This window comes from Acanthopagrus latus, chromosome 15 (assembly GCF_904848185.1).
Source record: "Acanthopagrus latus isolate v.2019 chromosome 15, fAcaLat1.1, whole genome shotgun sequence".
In the NCBI taxonomy this organism is placed as follows: domain Eukaryota; kingdom Metazoa; phylum Chordata; class Actinopteri; order Spariformes; family Sparidae; genus Acanthopagrus; species Acanthopagrus latus.
The window spans coordinates 20709886-20727900 of record NC_051053.1 but is presented as its reverse complement, the minus strand read 5'-3'; the positions used below and the strand labels follow the sequence as shown (position 1 = coordinate 20727900).

Sequence of the window (18015 nt, the reverse complement as noted above, 5' to 3'; positions counted from 1 at the left end):
GCGCAAGTAGAGTTTACTGTAATATTTAGTTAAGATAACATCCAGCTTTGAAGCGGAATGACGGGAACAGCCCTGACTGAAGCACTCAGTTCTTAGGTGGCCTGAAGTTATCCGAGATTATGAAAGACCCCGTTACTGCAAGCGTTTCCTGTAAGAGCTAAGACAAACAAAAAAAAAGGAGCAGCACCATCCAACAGTCTGGTGATTTTCCTACTTGTCTGTAACTGTAACAGAGAAGCCCAGTCGCTCTTTTCTCTCTGTGGCCTCAGTAATGTTTTATTGTCTAAACAAAAGAGTTAAAGTCTCTGTCAGAGGTGAATTAATGAGACCAATTTAAAACAGAGTACATAGTAAGCCAATTAAAATGCCACTTGCAAACATGTTACTTGCATGAGGACGATAATCCTTCTCAGTAATGATCTTGAAATGGATTCTCTTGTTCTTATTACACGTTTCACCGGGACTGTCAACGATTCGTAAACTCACTGAATGTGTAGCAGAGGTCTCATTAGTCACAGAAGAAGCATTTTACTGAGAAGGAACAAGAAAACCCCTGCTGTACGTCCGCCTGAGATGTGGGGATGCTGTCAGGCAAAGTGACGGATGTGACTGCAGGAGTCTGAATGTGTGATGCTCCGTCAGAAAGAGCGACAGTCCGGTCATCGCAGGACAAACACAGACGACTGCGCGGGCGCATGCAAGCAGTTTTGGCATGAAAACTACATTTAAATGCCAATAAATTCACATTCCTGCTGAATTAAATCAAATAAGAAACAGCTTGGCAGCTCACACTGCAAACAATGTCAGATAATCTATTCTAGGCACACATGCACGTACAAAGATGCTTTACACACTGAGTCTTGCACACCTTTATGAATTTAATTTAAAAGTTACAGTTCGGGTCTTTTGATACGGGGTTCTGCATTACCTGTAGTAGAAGACCGTCAGCTCTTTGACTGCTTGGAAACTGTACCAGCAGCAAAGTTTAGCCCTTTCTTTTGGTACTACATTCTCTCAACTGTACGTCTGTATTCTTACGCACAGACGCAGCAGTACCTGCCGTGCACTGCATTATGCCACACACATTAACAGTTTTGCAGTGGAGGTACGATGCCGTGTGTCCTGCCGGTGCTACTCGCCGCTCGTGCACATTTGGCACCTTTTGGCTTCTAACTCCAAGTCAAAACTCTGAGTCGAGCGATAAGGTCAGACAACATGGCCTAATAAAATAATGAATACATAAGACAAGTCTGGCTTTTAACCTCATAAACAAACAACGACGCAAGAGCATTCGTGGAATGTGAGTGCGCAGAGCTAAGAACAGTCCGATATGGAAACACGAGTGAAAACACGGAGCCGTGTGTGGAGAGCAAAACCTCCTGTTGGCACATGTGTAGCATGTAAACTGGCCGTGGGAGAAACCCGGAGCAGAGACAGGAGGGATGCAGCAGGGCGGCCAGCGACTTCTGGGACCGAGAGTCTCCACAGGGAGGCTCATCCTACGCACCGCTTATTCTGAATCTGCACAGTGTAAGAGGAACAACAGCTTTACAGAGAATTCTGTTCTAAAAGAGGAGAGCTACTTGAAGCATTTTATAGCTACTGCCTGTAGGTTCATTACCCGAAACACTGCTGGTTTAAGGCCTCTGAAAACCAAGTAAATGAGAATTTTGTAGGTGGGATTAGGAATGGCGAGGTCTCATTATTAAAATATTTTCAGCAGCTGTTTTTGTGCCTTTGTCATCACTGTTTTGTCAATGCCTGTTCGGTGTACAAACTGAAGTTCTGTTCTGTTTCACAGGGCGTTTTTTTTTTTTACTGTTTTATGTGACCTAAAATGCCACATAGGTGTCAAACAAAAGGCCAAAATGCACGGATAAAGCTTCGTTTAAAGAAATACCCATGCATGTGCAGACAGAGCAAAGCACAAACAGCATAAAACTGTTTTAAAAAGCAGCTTATGGACCTCTGCAGCCGGCTCCTCTAGCAGGTCGAGGCTACGTTAGCCGCATTTAGCATAACACGTTGCGGTTTATATTAAAATGCTGGTTTTAATATGCAGGTTTTGACAAGTCAAAAAAAATACCTCAAATAAAAAAATGATTATATCTCTGCCGATGTTGTGCGACGCCATATCGGCGCAGTAGTCTTGAGTTAGCTGCTCCCGACAACCACTTTCCACTGCAGCATCCACGTCGAGTGACAGTGATGCAGAATAAGTCAGTCACGTACTGGTTAGAGCAGAATAACCTCCGACATGAATATAAAGTGACCGAGTAATTTTGTGAAAACAAGAAGACAAGTCAGCTCTTATTTTTTTGATCAAGGCTGGTCATTTAGAAAAGTTATATTCAAGGGCGCACCAACATCTGAGATTTGAAAAGTCAGCTGCCAGCTTGCCAAAACTTCATAAAACCACCAAAATTCAAATTCGGTGGTTTGAATTCACATTCGTGTTTGCTTTTTCGTCTTGTAGATTTGATTTGGCAGCAACATGAGATGAGAAGGGAAGAGGCAATGATCTTTTCTTTTTTTCTTTTCTTTTTGCCCATTTTCCCAAACATTTGACAGGCATTTCACCACAGAAATGCGCAGCTCATGCATCATTACTTCGATTACCAAGAAACCCATTATTTTGACTGCCAGCTGAGAAAGAAACCCAATTTAAATTACAGGCCTTCTTTAAGACAAAAATTGACTGAAGGGTTGGACAACACTTCAAGAGCACATCCCTACTTCTTTAACCTACATTTTCTGGCACTGACTCACTCTCGTCTATATCAAAAGAGATTTTGAGTTGTCTCTCGAGCGCTACAATGGGCTAGCAGTCTTTGGTTGGCCCAGGTTACGTGAGGACAATGCAGTCTCCTCCATTCCAGCATGGCAGATTGTAAAAGCATCAAACCGACACGAGACCCCAGAGCGCACATCACATGTCGATTCTGTCTTCTGGTGTTTTTTTTTTTTGGGGGGTGAAAAATGCATCACTAATCTAAAGCAGTCATCTCCCCTGTCTATTAATTTGACAGAGTAAACACAGTGGTTACAGCTAATCAGACCCACAACCACTAATTCTCGCCTTATAATGATGTGATGTATGTAATAACTGTCAGTGCATGCGAGGAGGCGGGACCTGTCTCGCAAGGACTCGACGCTGGCAGATGGAACGAGGTCTGCTCTCCATTATTTCTGTGGAGGGAGCTAACTTTCTGGGAGATTTGGCTGTTTTGACACTGAAGGAATGTAAACAGTGTTAATTCGGACAGTCATGGCTTCGATCCACACACAGCAATCCATACGACAACAGACACACAAACTTTAATAGACCAGATCGAGACATTCTGACATGAATATTTTCACCGCTAGCTCATCCACGGCACTCAGGGCTTAATGGAAAAAAGGTAGAGAGTAAAAAAAGAAAGAGCCAAATTAGAGCTGACAAATCCGCAATCGCTCCAAATAACGAGAGAGCCTCACAGTGCAGATGGGAGCCAACATCCATTTATTTCCAACTGCTTCTTTCGTCAGTCACTCAATAATAAAAGCGGGAGTTTATACACCTGCTTACCCCGATGTTTCTGCCGCACCAGAGTTATCGAGCGAGATCCCTCGTGTCAAAGGATTTCTACGAAGACGGGGAGCTTTGTAGATTACAAAAAGCAAAAATGGAGGCCCTAAAGGCACCGGCTAAATCTCCAAAACTGCAGAGCTTCTTAGACAAAATCCTCCGCGCTGGCAGTAATCACAAGAGGGCTTAAGGTGAAACTTGGGACATTCACAAAAACAGTCGATGCAAGCATTAAAACGAGGAAAGGTTATACAAGTTTGACTTCCCCTGGGTAGGGTTTCATAAGACGTGTCAAGTCTGATCCCGGTTCTAAAGTTTGACATCTGAGCGCACTGTCTGCCCGCACGCCTTCGCTAAAGTGAAATATTAAAGCCAGGCTTACGGAGCCTTGCTGACTGTGAGCACAACCACCGCTAGGACAGAACTACATTTCCCATATTTCAGGAAAAGAGCGGGAAGGCATGATGTTTCCCCCCCCTCACACCAGCTCTCAGGACTCCCTCCCTTTGGCGAGAGCAGCAGCTCTCAGCTGATTCAACATGGAGCTAATGAGAGGCCCTCAGGGAGCTGTAGCACAACACCAGGACACACGCAATGTGACAAACCCATCACGCACGCATACAAATACACGAACACGCACACCAAGCACGTTATACAGAGGTCAGACTAAATTGTCTGCAAAAAAGATCCTTTCATGTTTTAACTTGAGAGCTTCCTTCTACGTAAGGGCCATTTTTTAAAGAGATTGAAAGGTTTATTAATCTGGGATCAGATTTTTTTTCCTCTTTGCAAAACATGTCACAGTCAGAACGTCTCGTGATAATATCTAATGTAAAAGTAAAACAGATAGTATGACCCATCAACAGCTGAAACAACATCCATAGTTGTATAACTCATTCAGGGTGGGAGTAATAGATAAAACTTATATGGACATAAAACATGATGAGGTGTATTTCCTGGAAGTTTGGATTAAACCGCGAGGTGGAAAGATTTGAGTTAGTTTAAATTAATTGATGATACACCAATGTACTTTTTCACATTGCAACAATGTTGTAAATGCAGTATTGCCTTAAAAAGGACTTTACACTAACGGTTGCCATGTTGGCAAACATTTACAATTTGGCAAATTCGTCACTGGCAACTACTGAACATTGCTGTTAGTCAGAGCTAGAACCAGATGCAACGACATTGTGTTGTGTTTAAGTATGGTTGACAATGCTTCTACTTGCCAATGTACGTGATTTGTGTAGGCATCAGTTTTGACAGTCAACATCCCAAATTAATGTGTAAACTGATTCAACTAACAAGACAGCACCTGAATGAAAAAGAAAAAAGGAAAATTTGTTAAGTCGTGGGAGGCGAAGTGTCCCGAAATCTTTGAGTTGGACAGAAAATTATACAGAGAAGCATTTAAAAACGATAAATGTCACTTATTGTTCAAGGTGGTTTATCCTCATAGTCACAGTCGTGAGGCTGGACGAGCTATGGAGAATTTATTTTGGTTGCTTTGATGAAACTTGTAGACAGTCTTTAATGTCACATTTTCAATATTAAGCTGACTTAAAACTGCATAGAATCTTAAAAGATGCAATACGTAATAAATTCGGCAAACAAACAAAAAAACTAAATCAACTTAAATTCTCTTTCTCGCGGCGGTCTGAAGCTCCTGTGCTAGCAGTTTAAACACCGACTCCCCCCTAGCTGTCCCGCTAGCTGCATGTCTACCTGAGCTAACAAGCTAAGAGTAGCTACAGTCAAAGACAGCAGGTACTCTGGTGACATTTTACCCTCTTTGTTGGTAATTAAAGACGGACCGATTCTTACATATTGCACCTTCACTTACTTGACAATGACAACCATATTTTCAGTTTCAGTAAGCAGAAGCTGATGCCTGGTGGCCAAGCAGACAGTCACCTTTAAAGGTAAGTATTAAATCTCAGGCCATAAAATCAGAGCAACTGCTTAAAGTATGATACAGCCGGAGATGTGTACATATAAAAGGATTGGTTATGTCTGTATAAAGCAAAATCAGATTTATATATATAATGTCTAGAGACATTACATTAGAAATTATCTTTGTAATCACTCCTCTCACTCACACACAGAGTAATTTAAATACAAAAAGGCTGTTTAAAAGGCAAAGAATAGTTTAGACTCTGAAGCAAACAGTGTCAACAGCATTGAGTCGTGCTGTTGTGCGGTGAAGGGGGGGCTCTTCTCATCAATCAAGCGCCTAAACGCCTCACTTCAAAGACGGGATGTTTCTACAAGAGTATCGCTTGCGGCTGACAAGTAGTTGGCAGTAATCAGACTGACGTGTGAGTGAAAATAAGACAAAAGCCAACACTTTAGCTTCCCCTTGAGCTGCTCTGGCTTACATTACGCAGGATGGCATCCAAACAAAAAGACTCCAGTGCCTGAGAAACACTTTAACTGCTTCTCCAAGACAACGCTGGTATCTAATCACCAAGTAAGGATTGGGGAAGTGCACACGAGTCTGTTTTATGTGATATTTCATATCAACACTGCCAGAGAAGCATCCTGAGCTTTCAACACTGACTTCTTTATCTTTGGTAAAAGAAAACTCAGAGGTTATTAATAATTTGTGACAGACAAATATGCCTCCTACTCCTAACCATGCTTTTGTGATAACACCGCCATTTATCATCATGTGAGATCACTGTTAACCTCTAATAGTTTCTAAAGATCCACTTGGAAAGTAGTCTGTGAATATGTGCGGATGTGAGGGCTGCAACTAATGATTATCTTTTATCATCAATAATTTTCTGAGTTGTGACATGACAAGTCTGCAAACTGCTTCTTCTGTACAACTAACAGTCCCAATTTCTTATGGTAAGAAAAGCACCAAATCCTTATATTTTAACCCCTTTCCTTACTACTTATATTTGACTGTCTAGGAAAAATAAACAATAAATATGTTCCATCTTTAAAGCTATAGCCATTCAATGCATGTACATCCCATAATTCCTTCTCTATATTTTTGTGGTTAGTGCCTGTGCAGGAGGAGAATCACAGTAAATGCTGCAGGTTGTTAGTCTGTGTTAGGATTCTTAATGTAATCCCCCAGTCTGTTTACACCACCTGTTACTATGCATCTGCTTCAACTTCGGACTCATGTGTTGTATTTCAGACAAAGCAACTGTTCAACATGTGTTTGCCATTTCATTAGCAGTAGCTACAGGTATTATGTGAGCTAGAAAAGTATATTTCTAAAGCACATTTGAAGGTCCGCATCCTCAAACAAACCACAACTGAAATCTTAAGGAAAAGAAGCTGCTCTGAAAGCACCGCCACGTCTCCAGCTTTGGTAAACGACGTTAATACCCTCAAAGTTTGAACACCTGTCATCAGATTTCTGTGGTGAGCAGAAGTCACCGTCTGTACCCAAAAACGGCTCCTCTCATCCGAGGCGCGGTTGCCAAGCAACTGTGCTATCAAATAAATGCAGCAAGTGCCACGTGTTTGCTTCTCCAGCAGCCAGAGACGAGAGCGCGCTGGAGATACTAGACTCGCTGACCCAGAGGTCGCGCATCTGAGACGGCCTATAAATAATCAGAAATAGTGGAAAAACAGTTCATGCCATCGAGCGTCACAACGACTTCAAGTGTGTGACCTCACAGTAAAATGTTTTGTTTACACGAAGGCATCTTGGCGGTGGGATCGCCCAGTCCAGGAAACAAGACGTCAAGCATCAAGCTGTTGCTGCTAACATGTTTGGGTTAGCGTATCCTTCATTATCTCCCCGTGTGTGAACGCTGCCAAGTAATTACACAACGCTGTGCATTCCTGGTGCCTGGTATCTAGAGTTAGATCCCCCACGGAGCACAGGGAGTCAGTCTCACTTAACAGACCGAGAGTTGCACTGTTAACAATGTACTATTGGGAAATCATTGACATTTCACATCCGTCATCATTTCAACCAAACGACCGGTCTGTTTGATTACTCAACCTCTGAGTTATCTCCACTGATACGTCAAATCTGAATAGTTAAGGCAATAACAGAGACGCTCTTAGGAAATGAACATAATCCAGTTAGTGTTATTAAAATAAAACTCCTGCCCTTGGACTGAAATGAGTTTTCCCTTTTCTTCTTTATTTCAACACACCCTTCTCTCTTTTGTTCGAGCGGAGAAATATTCTTGAAAACTGGCCAAGACCTCGATGAAAAAGGTGCTCTTATGATAAAAAAAATAAATGAAAAAATGTCTTTGCTCCAATCAAGGCGAGTGGAGAAAAGGCAGATTGTACTGGATGTTGAATGAGGAGAGAGAACAACAAACCAAAACCAAGGTTCTCCAAAGATAAACACTGAAAGCTCTCTGGGGGGGGGAGTGGTTAGAGGGCTGGGTGGCGTGCATGCATGCGTGTGTGAGTGCGCACGCGTGCAGGATAAGTCAGGGTTACCCTCCCCTCCTCCCTCCTCCCTCCTCTCCTCCCCTCCCCCTACCAAGAAACATTTCTAAAATAGCAGCCGCAAACCAGACAGAATGTAAATCTGCACTTTGAAAAGGGTTGAAGAAAAAAGAGCTTTGAGGGACGTAGAAAAACAGGTATTCATTTCAGCCCATTTACAGTTCCAGGAGCGCAGAAATGGGTCACAGCACTCCAGCTCCACTCGGACTGTTGAAATAGGACTCCTGGTTTTATTTTCTCGAGTAATGAATTACAGGTTTTTCCACCGGCCGAAGCTCAATTATATTACAGCTCCTGAAAGCTTCATCATGCCCAGGGATGAAGGAATTCAACGCGTAAGCAGAGTCGAATAGAATTGTCTAATTGTATCAGCATGTTTCAGTAGAAATTCGCAATTCGCAAGAAAGAGAGAGAGAGAGAGAGGGGGAAGGTGGCGAAGAGGCAACCGAGCAATATGCAGCAGTTAATACGATCTGAAGCTGAATGTTCTGGTGTGCGTTTGATTTCCGTATAGCTTGGATCAATTATGAAAGTGTTGTGTAAATGTGCCACACAGCTAGAGGAGGAGAGATTGTGACAGTGTAGGCGTGTGTGCTTTGTGTTGTCAACACTTCGAGCTGCACGCCGCCGGGCCTGGCACAATTATTACATAAACGCCCGATCGTGATTATTTGACCCGACTGTGATCAGTTTGAATTCGAGCCCGACCGATACACTGGTTGGCCGATACTGGCCCATCAGAGATACATCATATTGGGTGTATATGTCGTGTCGATAGTTTGCAGTTTCAGTGCACTGATGTCAATTTAGATGACAGAATAGATTATCATACACCAGATAACCTCATTTTACTGCAAAAAATGTCAATATTTGATTTCTACTACTTGACACAAAGAAAATCGAGCAAAAGTCAGGTAATATTTTTTGTACACTTTAAGCAATTATGTAGAAACTGGCATTCTGTGTGATTTGGTGTAGGAACTAAAAAGCTCGTTACATCATAACAATGTTATGTGGGGAGTTGCGACAGAGACACCCGTTCACCCTATTACACACTTTACCATCAAAATGTAAAAGACTTGAATAAAAACATGCATAATGTTGTTTTAAATTATTATTTATGTAAAATCTCTTTAATGAGTCTAAAAGTAAAAAATAGAATTGTTATTCTATGTTGCAGGGTTCAATGCCAATAAATGGCTCTTCATCATAAGGTATATGTGTTTTAATTAAACTGTTACTGAGCTTTTACTGTAAATGTTGCTTATTCTGTGTTATTTGCTATATTGTGTTCCTGCTGTCCAGGGAGAAACACTACAAATCTCCATATATGATGCTTTTAGAGATCCTTGACAACCTGAAGGATTAAATACATTACCAGGGTTGTTTTTCCTGTTCATGCAAAGATGACATTTTGGGGGTAAATCGTATTTGTTGGACTTTATTTCAACAACTATATTTACATCACAGTAAAAATCCAATCATGATCTTGTCCTCCTCAGACACAGGGGACTGGAAATAATGTGGGAAGGGTTTTCAAGCCTAGACGTCTGGTGCTAGCAAGCTAAGTCTAAAAATCCTCTAGTCTAAAATTTTAGATATCTTTAACCGAATGCTTCCCCACACTCCCATCCTAATGATTAAGCCATGCAGCGCCTCTCTTTCTCAAGAATACATATAGTCAATATTCCTGAACAACTAGTCAATCCTGCACGTTTTCTCTGCCTGGCAGCCTGAGAGTTTCGCTGTTACGCGGGTCAAAGTTCAACCAGACTGGACTCTGCGAGGCAAATGAGGCAGAACCTCTTCCAACAGAAGCGAGAGCATCTGAACTGGAGATTTGTTTTTGTCCCAACAGTGGCAGCTTCTCTCTCTGTGGTCCACAACTCCAAAATAAGCTTGGTTTCTGTTCTGGCACCATGCACAGAAGATCCAGTCCGAATCTGGTTTAAACATCAGCAACAGCTCCAGATGACAGATGACAATCTCATCTGAGGGGAAGATTCAGCTTTCACATCGCGACATGAGAGAGGGATTTTCCTCTCTGCTGCTGCTGGCTACATCTTATGTTTTCCACTCTTCGCTGCATTTTTTCCAACAGGGTGGTGGTGTGTGTAAGGTTTCTCTCCAAGTTCCCAGATTCTCCATCTTTGAATTGAGGAGACACGGCATGCAGTACAATACCTGAACCTCAAAATAACTTCAATTCATCGAGATAATCTAACATCAACTTTCTATCCACTAAACCGAGTCCTACGAGAAGTCCGCTTGTGTTTTTTCGGTAACATCTCTGCGTTGGATTCGGTCAGGTAAGAGGGCCAGAGAGAAGATTTGTGTCGCAGTTTAAGGTTAACGACCAGGGAAAGTCCAACATCTCCACCGTGGATCCGATGGAAGCTGGAACAACAGAGCAGTGTTTGAACGCTCGACAGGGAGCAACGGAGGGGGAGAACGAGAGAGCGAGAGAAGAGAAAGCCTCCAGCACATTCCCCAGAAGACACTCACTTCCTGTCTGTTAGTCTTACTCAGCACCCGGGAGGAAGAGGAGGATGAGGCCCTCACACACACACTTCCCTCATTATGTGGATATAGAAGCCAGAGAAAAATCATTTGCTGAACGGAGAAAGAAAATAGAACAATCCCATTTTCACAAGAGGGCCATTTTGCTTTCCACCGATCTCCAAAATAAAACGCCTACAAATGAAGCCGTGTGTGAGAAACACACTTAGAAAAACTCTTAGCATTAGCATCCACCACACAGAAGATAACAGGCGAAGAAGCAGTACCCAGCTGCAACATATGATACCGACTGTACTTCACGAAAGAACCTGTGAATACCGTGTAGCTTCTCCTCGCCGTACGCAACAGTTTTTTCCGTCGAAAGACAAAGCGACCCAATAACAGTCTGCGGTTTAGGAGCAGGAAAACAAATTAGTTCAATGAAGAAAATGATTCACTTAGCCTAATTGCAGGTTGTTGTTGTAGTTACTCAGCAAACATGCTGTTACGATGTGCACACACACATACACACACACACACAGAGGCCCACCAGGAGGCTGTGCTCAGTCACAAACACCAAGAGACGGTGGGGAAACCCACAGCCAGAGCTCTTCTGACCCTGACCCGTACACAGAAGGATACGTCAGGGATGTACGCTTAAAAAAAAAAAACCTTTCAGCCCATGCAGAGACTTATTCGGATTGGAGAAAATGTTACTTCTTTCCCACACCTCCTCCTGGTCTTTAACTTCATGATGAAGGTAAGAAAAGACACAAACATGGTTCCCCTCTAAACATTAAACTATCCTTCAAGCTTTCATGCCTGCATCGAGGTCTCCCAGCCATTAACTTGGGAGTTCTATTCCCGGGTGCCAACAGTACAACCGTTAAACCCAGATGGCTGCCGGGGTGAGATTTTGTTGTCACTTTACACTCTATTTACTGATCTAAGCTCCGGGAACCTGCGTCCCTGCCAGCGCTGGAGACAGTAAATTCGTAATTGCCGAGCAGTTAACAATTTCCATTTTCTCCTGATGCAAACCGAGCCAGAACAGGGGAGTGAAATACGGCCCGGTCCAAGTAAAAGGGTAGTTTAAGTGTCTACACTGGGATTTTGCTCCAGTGTGCAGACGTGCCTGTGAGTCACTAGCACATATTTTAATGGGCACTGAGTGCTTCAGGGTCAAATTTTATTCTCCAGGATTGATGCAATCCCCTGACAACACGGCTGTACGCCAGTCTGATGTCCCACTCTGACCCCTTTCCTGTATCTCTTTAAGTACAGCAAGGTTTATCATAGAGGAAACATTTTCAATATCCTGTTTGAGCGCTAATAATAATTACCATTGTGGGTCTAGACTTTGGATACGCGGAGATAAACGATCTTACAGGAAACCAAAATGTTCAGACAGTTTTTAGATCAAGATCGACTGATCGCGCACGATCTGCTTTTCAGAGGAATCGGAAATATGGCTGTATTCATAAAAGGGGAATGCCGGTACATTTAAAACTGGGCCCAATGATCACATGTTCTGGTCTGTATATGATTCATACTTTACCAAAAGTTTTGGAATCGGTCCTGTGGATCGCCTCAGCCCACAGCCACAACACAGCTGCGATGTCATCCTTTGGGGCAACTATGACTGTCGTAGTCATAGTTTTTAGCCCATCACATGTCTGACAACACTGTGGGAACTTTTATGTAGACAGTTGCCCCAAAGGATCACATTGCAGCCACTGCTGTATAATACAAGTCATTTACACACCAAAATATGTAAATATAGGGTGAATTCCCCTTGAACGTCCTCTAACCTGAGACCTCAGATGCATATCAGTGTCAAAGTCACTGGTTTTGATGTATTTAGGACTCATTTCCTTTGGTGACGATGTGTCAACTCCCTGAAACCTTTTGAAAGACTGCATCTTCCTGCCAAGAGGGAGAAAACTGGAGCAGAGAGATTTCACAGCTCCATCACTTGAACCAACCAAACCTTCAGACAAGAAGTCCACGAGAGAGCACACAGACACACGACAGGCTCATCACACTGCAGCTAATGACAATATATTCCCCATTCGTACCAATTATCCAGCGCCTTATCTAAACAGTGTTCAATAGCGAGGCAAAGTCCATTTATCCGAGTATTCAACCAATCACGAGCTGGGTTCAATCCACACCACGTGGAGCGATTTGATCACTACAGCCTGATAATCATTTATAGGATGGGAACAAAATTGAACTGCAGCGGTTGACTTTAATCTGTTCATCAATAACCAAATGTGTTTAGTTCTAAACATCTTCAGGCTGCAGTGAGTTTCTTCCTTTATCCAAGAAGAAAATGCCAGATATTCTGTAAAATTCTGTTTCAGGTTAGAAAAAACTGAGTATCTTTGGGATTTTAACTGCTTGGTGGACAAAATTAGATATTTCAAGATGTCATCTCGCACTGTGGGAAATTCTACTGAGCATTTTTCACTATTTCCGGAGCTTTAACGCATTGAGAAGTTGCATCTGTACTGTAAATCTGACAGTTCTGACAATTTACCTTACTTATATGTATGGATTTATCAGTTTGACACACACACACACACACACACACACACACACACACTCTCATGTATATGTACTGCAGTAATGTGTTACCTATATACAAGTCATTGCACTAATGTTTAGCCATACTGTAGACAAGCACATGCAGTTTACTTAAAAAATAGCTGCTGACATCATTCCTGAGAGAGGTGGTGATGTTTTGTTAAGAGTTTTCAAAAAACAGTTTATGAAAAGTAGGTTTCTCTCTATGATATTTATCATTTCCGAACAGGATCATCACTGCAGCTGTGAGAAATCCAAACTCGCTCAGACATATAACCTAGATCTGGCTAAAAACGTTCAGATGTTGAGCCATTGGTGTTTGGGAAGCGACCACAGGGTGATTCGACCCCCGTGGCTCTTTGCCGAAAGTCCAGCACACTTAATTTTCCAGGAAAGGAGAAGCCAGAGATACCGTCACAGACAATAAAACACTGAGTAAAAATATACTGGAGTTCCCATAAAAATTATTTCATTATAGTCCAAAATCTGGCCTTCAGAACATGATGTACCACGCCGGAGCCGACAGCTTGTCCAATCAAAACACAGCCAGATGTTACAGAGCTCCGACCCAACTGGATGAGCGATTTATTAGGACTTGAATTCAAATCTATCACTGCAGAGGAAAAATGACATCCAGTAACAAAAATAAGCCGTGACAAGCTTTTTGTATCCATTATTGACCATGTACGAATCTTAACACATGCTCGGCCTGTGCAATGTCTTCTTAGAAATAACCAAGCTACATATGATGCAACCAGATGTCCTGGTTTCTTCCTGAAGGTCAGAGGTCAAAGGTCAAAGGTCAAAGCCGTTTCACAGCAGAGACAGCGCCGACATTTAACCCCCCGAACCTTCAACAGAGCAATCAGAGCGGTTTTCTGTTCTTACAACCCAGCTGCGACGTCAACATGAGCACTGTCAGCCATGATGTCACGAAGCAGCAACTGGTGGGGAAACAAGATGCTGGCAGAGATACGAGACCAAACTAACAAACTGTGAGGTCCCGGCGGACTGGATAGATTATACGCGCGGCATGCAAGACGCACAAACAGACACGGCGCGAGAGACGTGGCGCATGGTATGTCCGGGGGACACTCGGATTTAGGGCCGGCCTCTGGTTAAGTTGTTTTCCTGGAAGAGTTGGGGATGACATGGAGCTTTGAGGAATGTACCGAGCAGCGAAAGGCAGCAACCAGGACATTCTCAAGGGGAACTACGTGCGTGCATATGTCTCAGTGTGTGTGGGATAAACTTACGCCGAGACCGGCTGCTTGCTGAGGATATTCCTCCTCCAAATTAATAAAACATTACACACAAACAGGGACGTGGGCACACTTCAATACTGTGCTTTTGTTTTGTTTTCTTAACTGCAGTGTGATTAGGAGTCGTGCTTGGCTTCCTCTCAGCTCCGACTCCTTGGAAGAACTGATAGAGAATCCAGCCCGCTTACCTAACACACTCTTGTGTTTTGAAATATGTGATAGATGACCTCAGCCTCTCAACAGAGACCGGCCTGCCCTGACTTTACGAGTCTGTCATCGCCCGTTTAACTGTTCACTGTCGCTTGCACCTCATTAGAAATTTATTTTTGTTGTTTTTTTGTTTTTTTTTAATGCAGAGTCTGGCGTTACGGCGACAGTCGCCAAAATGTCATTAACGCCATCGTTTACTGCAGCAACTTTCTGAGACCACCTTTTTTTCCTGTCCCAGTCAGCTGTTGTGTTTTTGTTTTTTTTTCTTTTTGCAGACTGTTTCAAAATCTGCAAGTTCAGGTCAATTTCAGTTTAGTCTGATGAAAACATGCACACCCATGGGAGCTGGTGTGAGCGACGGCCAGTGGTCAGGGTGTGTTACTGCCTGTGTGAGCAGCACAGCACGACACCATGGAGGGTCGTCACATCTCTGACCTCTCCACCTCCTCTACAGACGCTTAACTTCAGCCAGCACACACGCATGCGTGACCGTGAACGCATCAGCTTTGTTCCCAGTGGTCAACGTTTCACTTCCTGTCGGTGGCCCCTGCAGCTAATTGGCTCGAATTAATTGGCCTTTAATTGATCGGTTCCAGATCACGCGCATGACACGCACGGGTTTCCAAACCATATACTTGGGAAAAAAAAAAAAAAGCACGACTCATTACATTTTGAAGTTGCTCAAAGTGGTAATTACGTAGAGGAAGTGTTATTTTCTGCGTCTTACAGTAAACAAAGGGCTACAGCAGCAGTGTGCAGCGTCTTAGAAAAAAACTTTTAAAAAAACTTAAAAAAAAAACAAAAAAAAACCAAGGCTGCAATTAAATGAGAAGAAAAACGTGGACACGATGGAAAACGTGACACCTAAAAATAGCACCAAACTTCCAACTCAGTCGAACAAGTTAGTTTTTCTTTTTACCCAACAACATGATTTCCAACTTCTTGCGGTCCACCCGAAACCTCTCCTCAGTCCACTCCGGGTCGGGCAGCGGATGGGGTCCGCTCAGGTCCTCCTCTGATCCCGGGAGAGGGGAGTCGGTGCTGCGCTCGCTGTTGGAGCCATGGTCCGACTGCTGCTGCTGCAAGTATCCGCTTAAAGTGTCGCACTGGGCAGCCATTGCGCTGCGCAGCAACTTCACCAGAGGCCAGGTTGTCTGCCGAGTTCACGGAGCAGCGCCGCACGGCAACAACACGCAGCGAAGAAACACACACACCAACCAAGTCCTCGGGAAAGTTTCACGTGTCATCCAAAAAAAAAAAAAAAAAATGGGAAAAGAGGGAGAGAGAGGAGGGATAAGAAAGAAAAAAAAGGCGAGACTCCTCCCAGAAAGACTTTTTTCGAGCATCTACCTCCCCCTGGGCTCCTGAGAACGTTCCCCAAACGTCAGCAGGAGCATTTTGTTAGAAAAGACTCACTGGATTCAATTTTGAGAGCAACATTTATCGTCTCATTTAAAGCCAATGATAGCAAAAAATAAAAATAAAAAATTAAATGAAATCCTAGTTATTATGAGCTGAAAACTATATCACACAGACAATTTAACAGCACCAGATATGAAAACAAAGCTGCTATTAAAGCACAAAGGCAGGTTCACTGGAGGATTTTTTGCCCTTTTTTCCTTTCCAGTCAGGCTGGCAGTTTATAATAACACCGCATGCAACCAATTTATTGGTTTGTAGAGGAAACATTACACATCCTGAGAGAGCGGGTAAAGGGAAGCAATACAGGAAAAAGGGAAACCAAAACAAATGTGGTGCAAGCAAAGTGAAACAGACTCCAGCATGGTCCGCATAGAACAAAGATGCCATATGTGTGCTGAATAAAGTAACACAGTCAGGAGGTGTGGAGAGGGTCACCGACCTCAGTTATGCAGAACAAAAAGTTCTAAAGTCCCTATGAAAATATAGTTCCAGGGTTATTCTCTGCCTGTGGCCAGGCAATGATTAATAGCTGTTTCCCGGTGATATATGGCCTTTGAGTTGAATTTACATTTTTAGTGTTTCAGCATATTTCTGTTTACTATTCTCCACTTTTTATGATGTCTCCTCCACAACAGCACCTCGTGACGTGCTACCATCAACTGTATTCTTGACATTTAAATTAACTCATGTAGGTTTCACTTGGTAGCCACTTCACATGGCCCCACGTCAGCGCCCAGTGTGTTTAAAGGTCTTGGAGAGTACAACTGCGTATGTGCAAAAGTTTAAAGCCTTTTGCGGCTCCAGATGAAGCTGCAAAAACATACAAACACAAACAACATTAATAATTCAGGTCAAATTGGGGACAGGGAAGTCCAACAAGGCTTCTCATTAGAAGTTATAGAACCAACTTTAGTTTAAAAAGTTTCAAAATCAGTCTTTTGAGGTGTTTTGTGAAATGGCACAGTGCAAAGAGCTTTACAGGTCCCTGAATGTTTTCCAGAGTCTTTCTATCCACAAAGTACAAATTACAGATTTATTTTAAAGTATTTACCTTCATTTACCCTTTTACAATCAAACACATCTAAAAAACATCTTTAAAATAAAAAGAGAAATCTGCACGGAAACACGTGGAGTGAGAAAGGTGATATCTCTGTTTCAGCCGTATCGATGTCGATCATTCGGTTCTAAACTCTCCAGAATGAATTCAACAGTGAGTGCAGTGATTTCAAAACCTGGTACCTATATTACCCACAATGCAACTTGCCACCAAGAGACATTACTGGGAGGTAATTTATTCATCCCATTACACACAGCCTCCTCTAAAAACACAAAAGGCTTTATACATCTTTCCTTTTTACATAAGCAGTAGTACTCCCCGAGACCTGTAAACACACTTTAATGTGTAAAATTGGTGGAGCTGCCCTTTTATCTGACAGCTTTCATCACAAAACAAATTACCAATGGTGCTGCTGTAACATAGCACTCTCTCTCAGGCCACTTCTTGCTCACTTGGCATAAAATCTTCCATCACCTGGGATTAAAAGGTGGCTATTTCCATCTACCTTGATGTACAATTTCATTTTAATGAAGAGGAAAAACATCAAGTCTCTTCCCAACGCAATTATTGAATGTGTTCCATTATATTTCTCTTTCAGCAAGTCAAGAGGTGAAAATCCTAAGGACTGCCATGTGTTTACTACTAGTCCTCACCAAACCCAGAGGCCAGGTTCTGTCACTTCAGCACATCACTGCAGAGATTAAATACATGTGAACGGCTTAAATCAATGTGTAGCTTCAATAGTGTACCGACCATCAGAGGTGGTGATAATTGGTGGTCTGAACATTTCTTCTCATCTCACTGTTACAGCAAAACACTATAATAGCCACTGTCAGCATGGGGCTGAATTAAAAAGTCCCTGATATTTACTCCCCCAGGAAAGCAACAGCCTTATGTAAAAGGCTCTGGTGGTAAAAAGTAAAGGCTACCACCTAGTGGCCATGTGAATATTAAAACAAGGGATAAAGTCATAC

The 18015-nt window shown here is 42.8% G+C and overlaps 1 protein-coding gene across 1 annotated transcript in view; it reads right to left on the bottom strand.

Annotated features, from left to right (window-relative positions):
• The window catches only part of LOC119033407 (protein bicaudal C homolog 1-like), a 69955-nt gene extending 51971 nt beyond the window's left edge, over positions 1–17984 (bottom strand). The window contains exon 1 of the mRNA XM_037123439.1: positions 15482–17984. Within this exon, the coding sequence (XP_036979334.1) occupies positions 15482–15680 (199 nt within the window). The 5' untranslated portion in view covers positions 15681–17984. The remainder of the gene's footprint in view (positions 1–15481) is intronic.
• Positions 17985–18015: the final 31 nt, after the last annotated feature.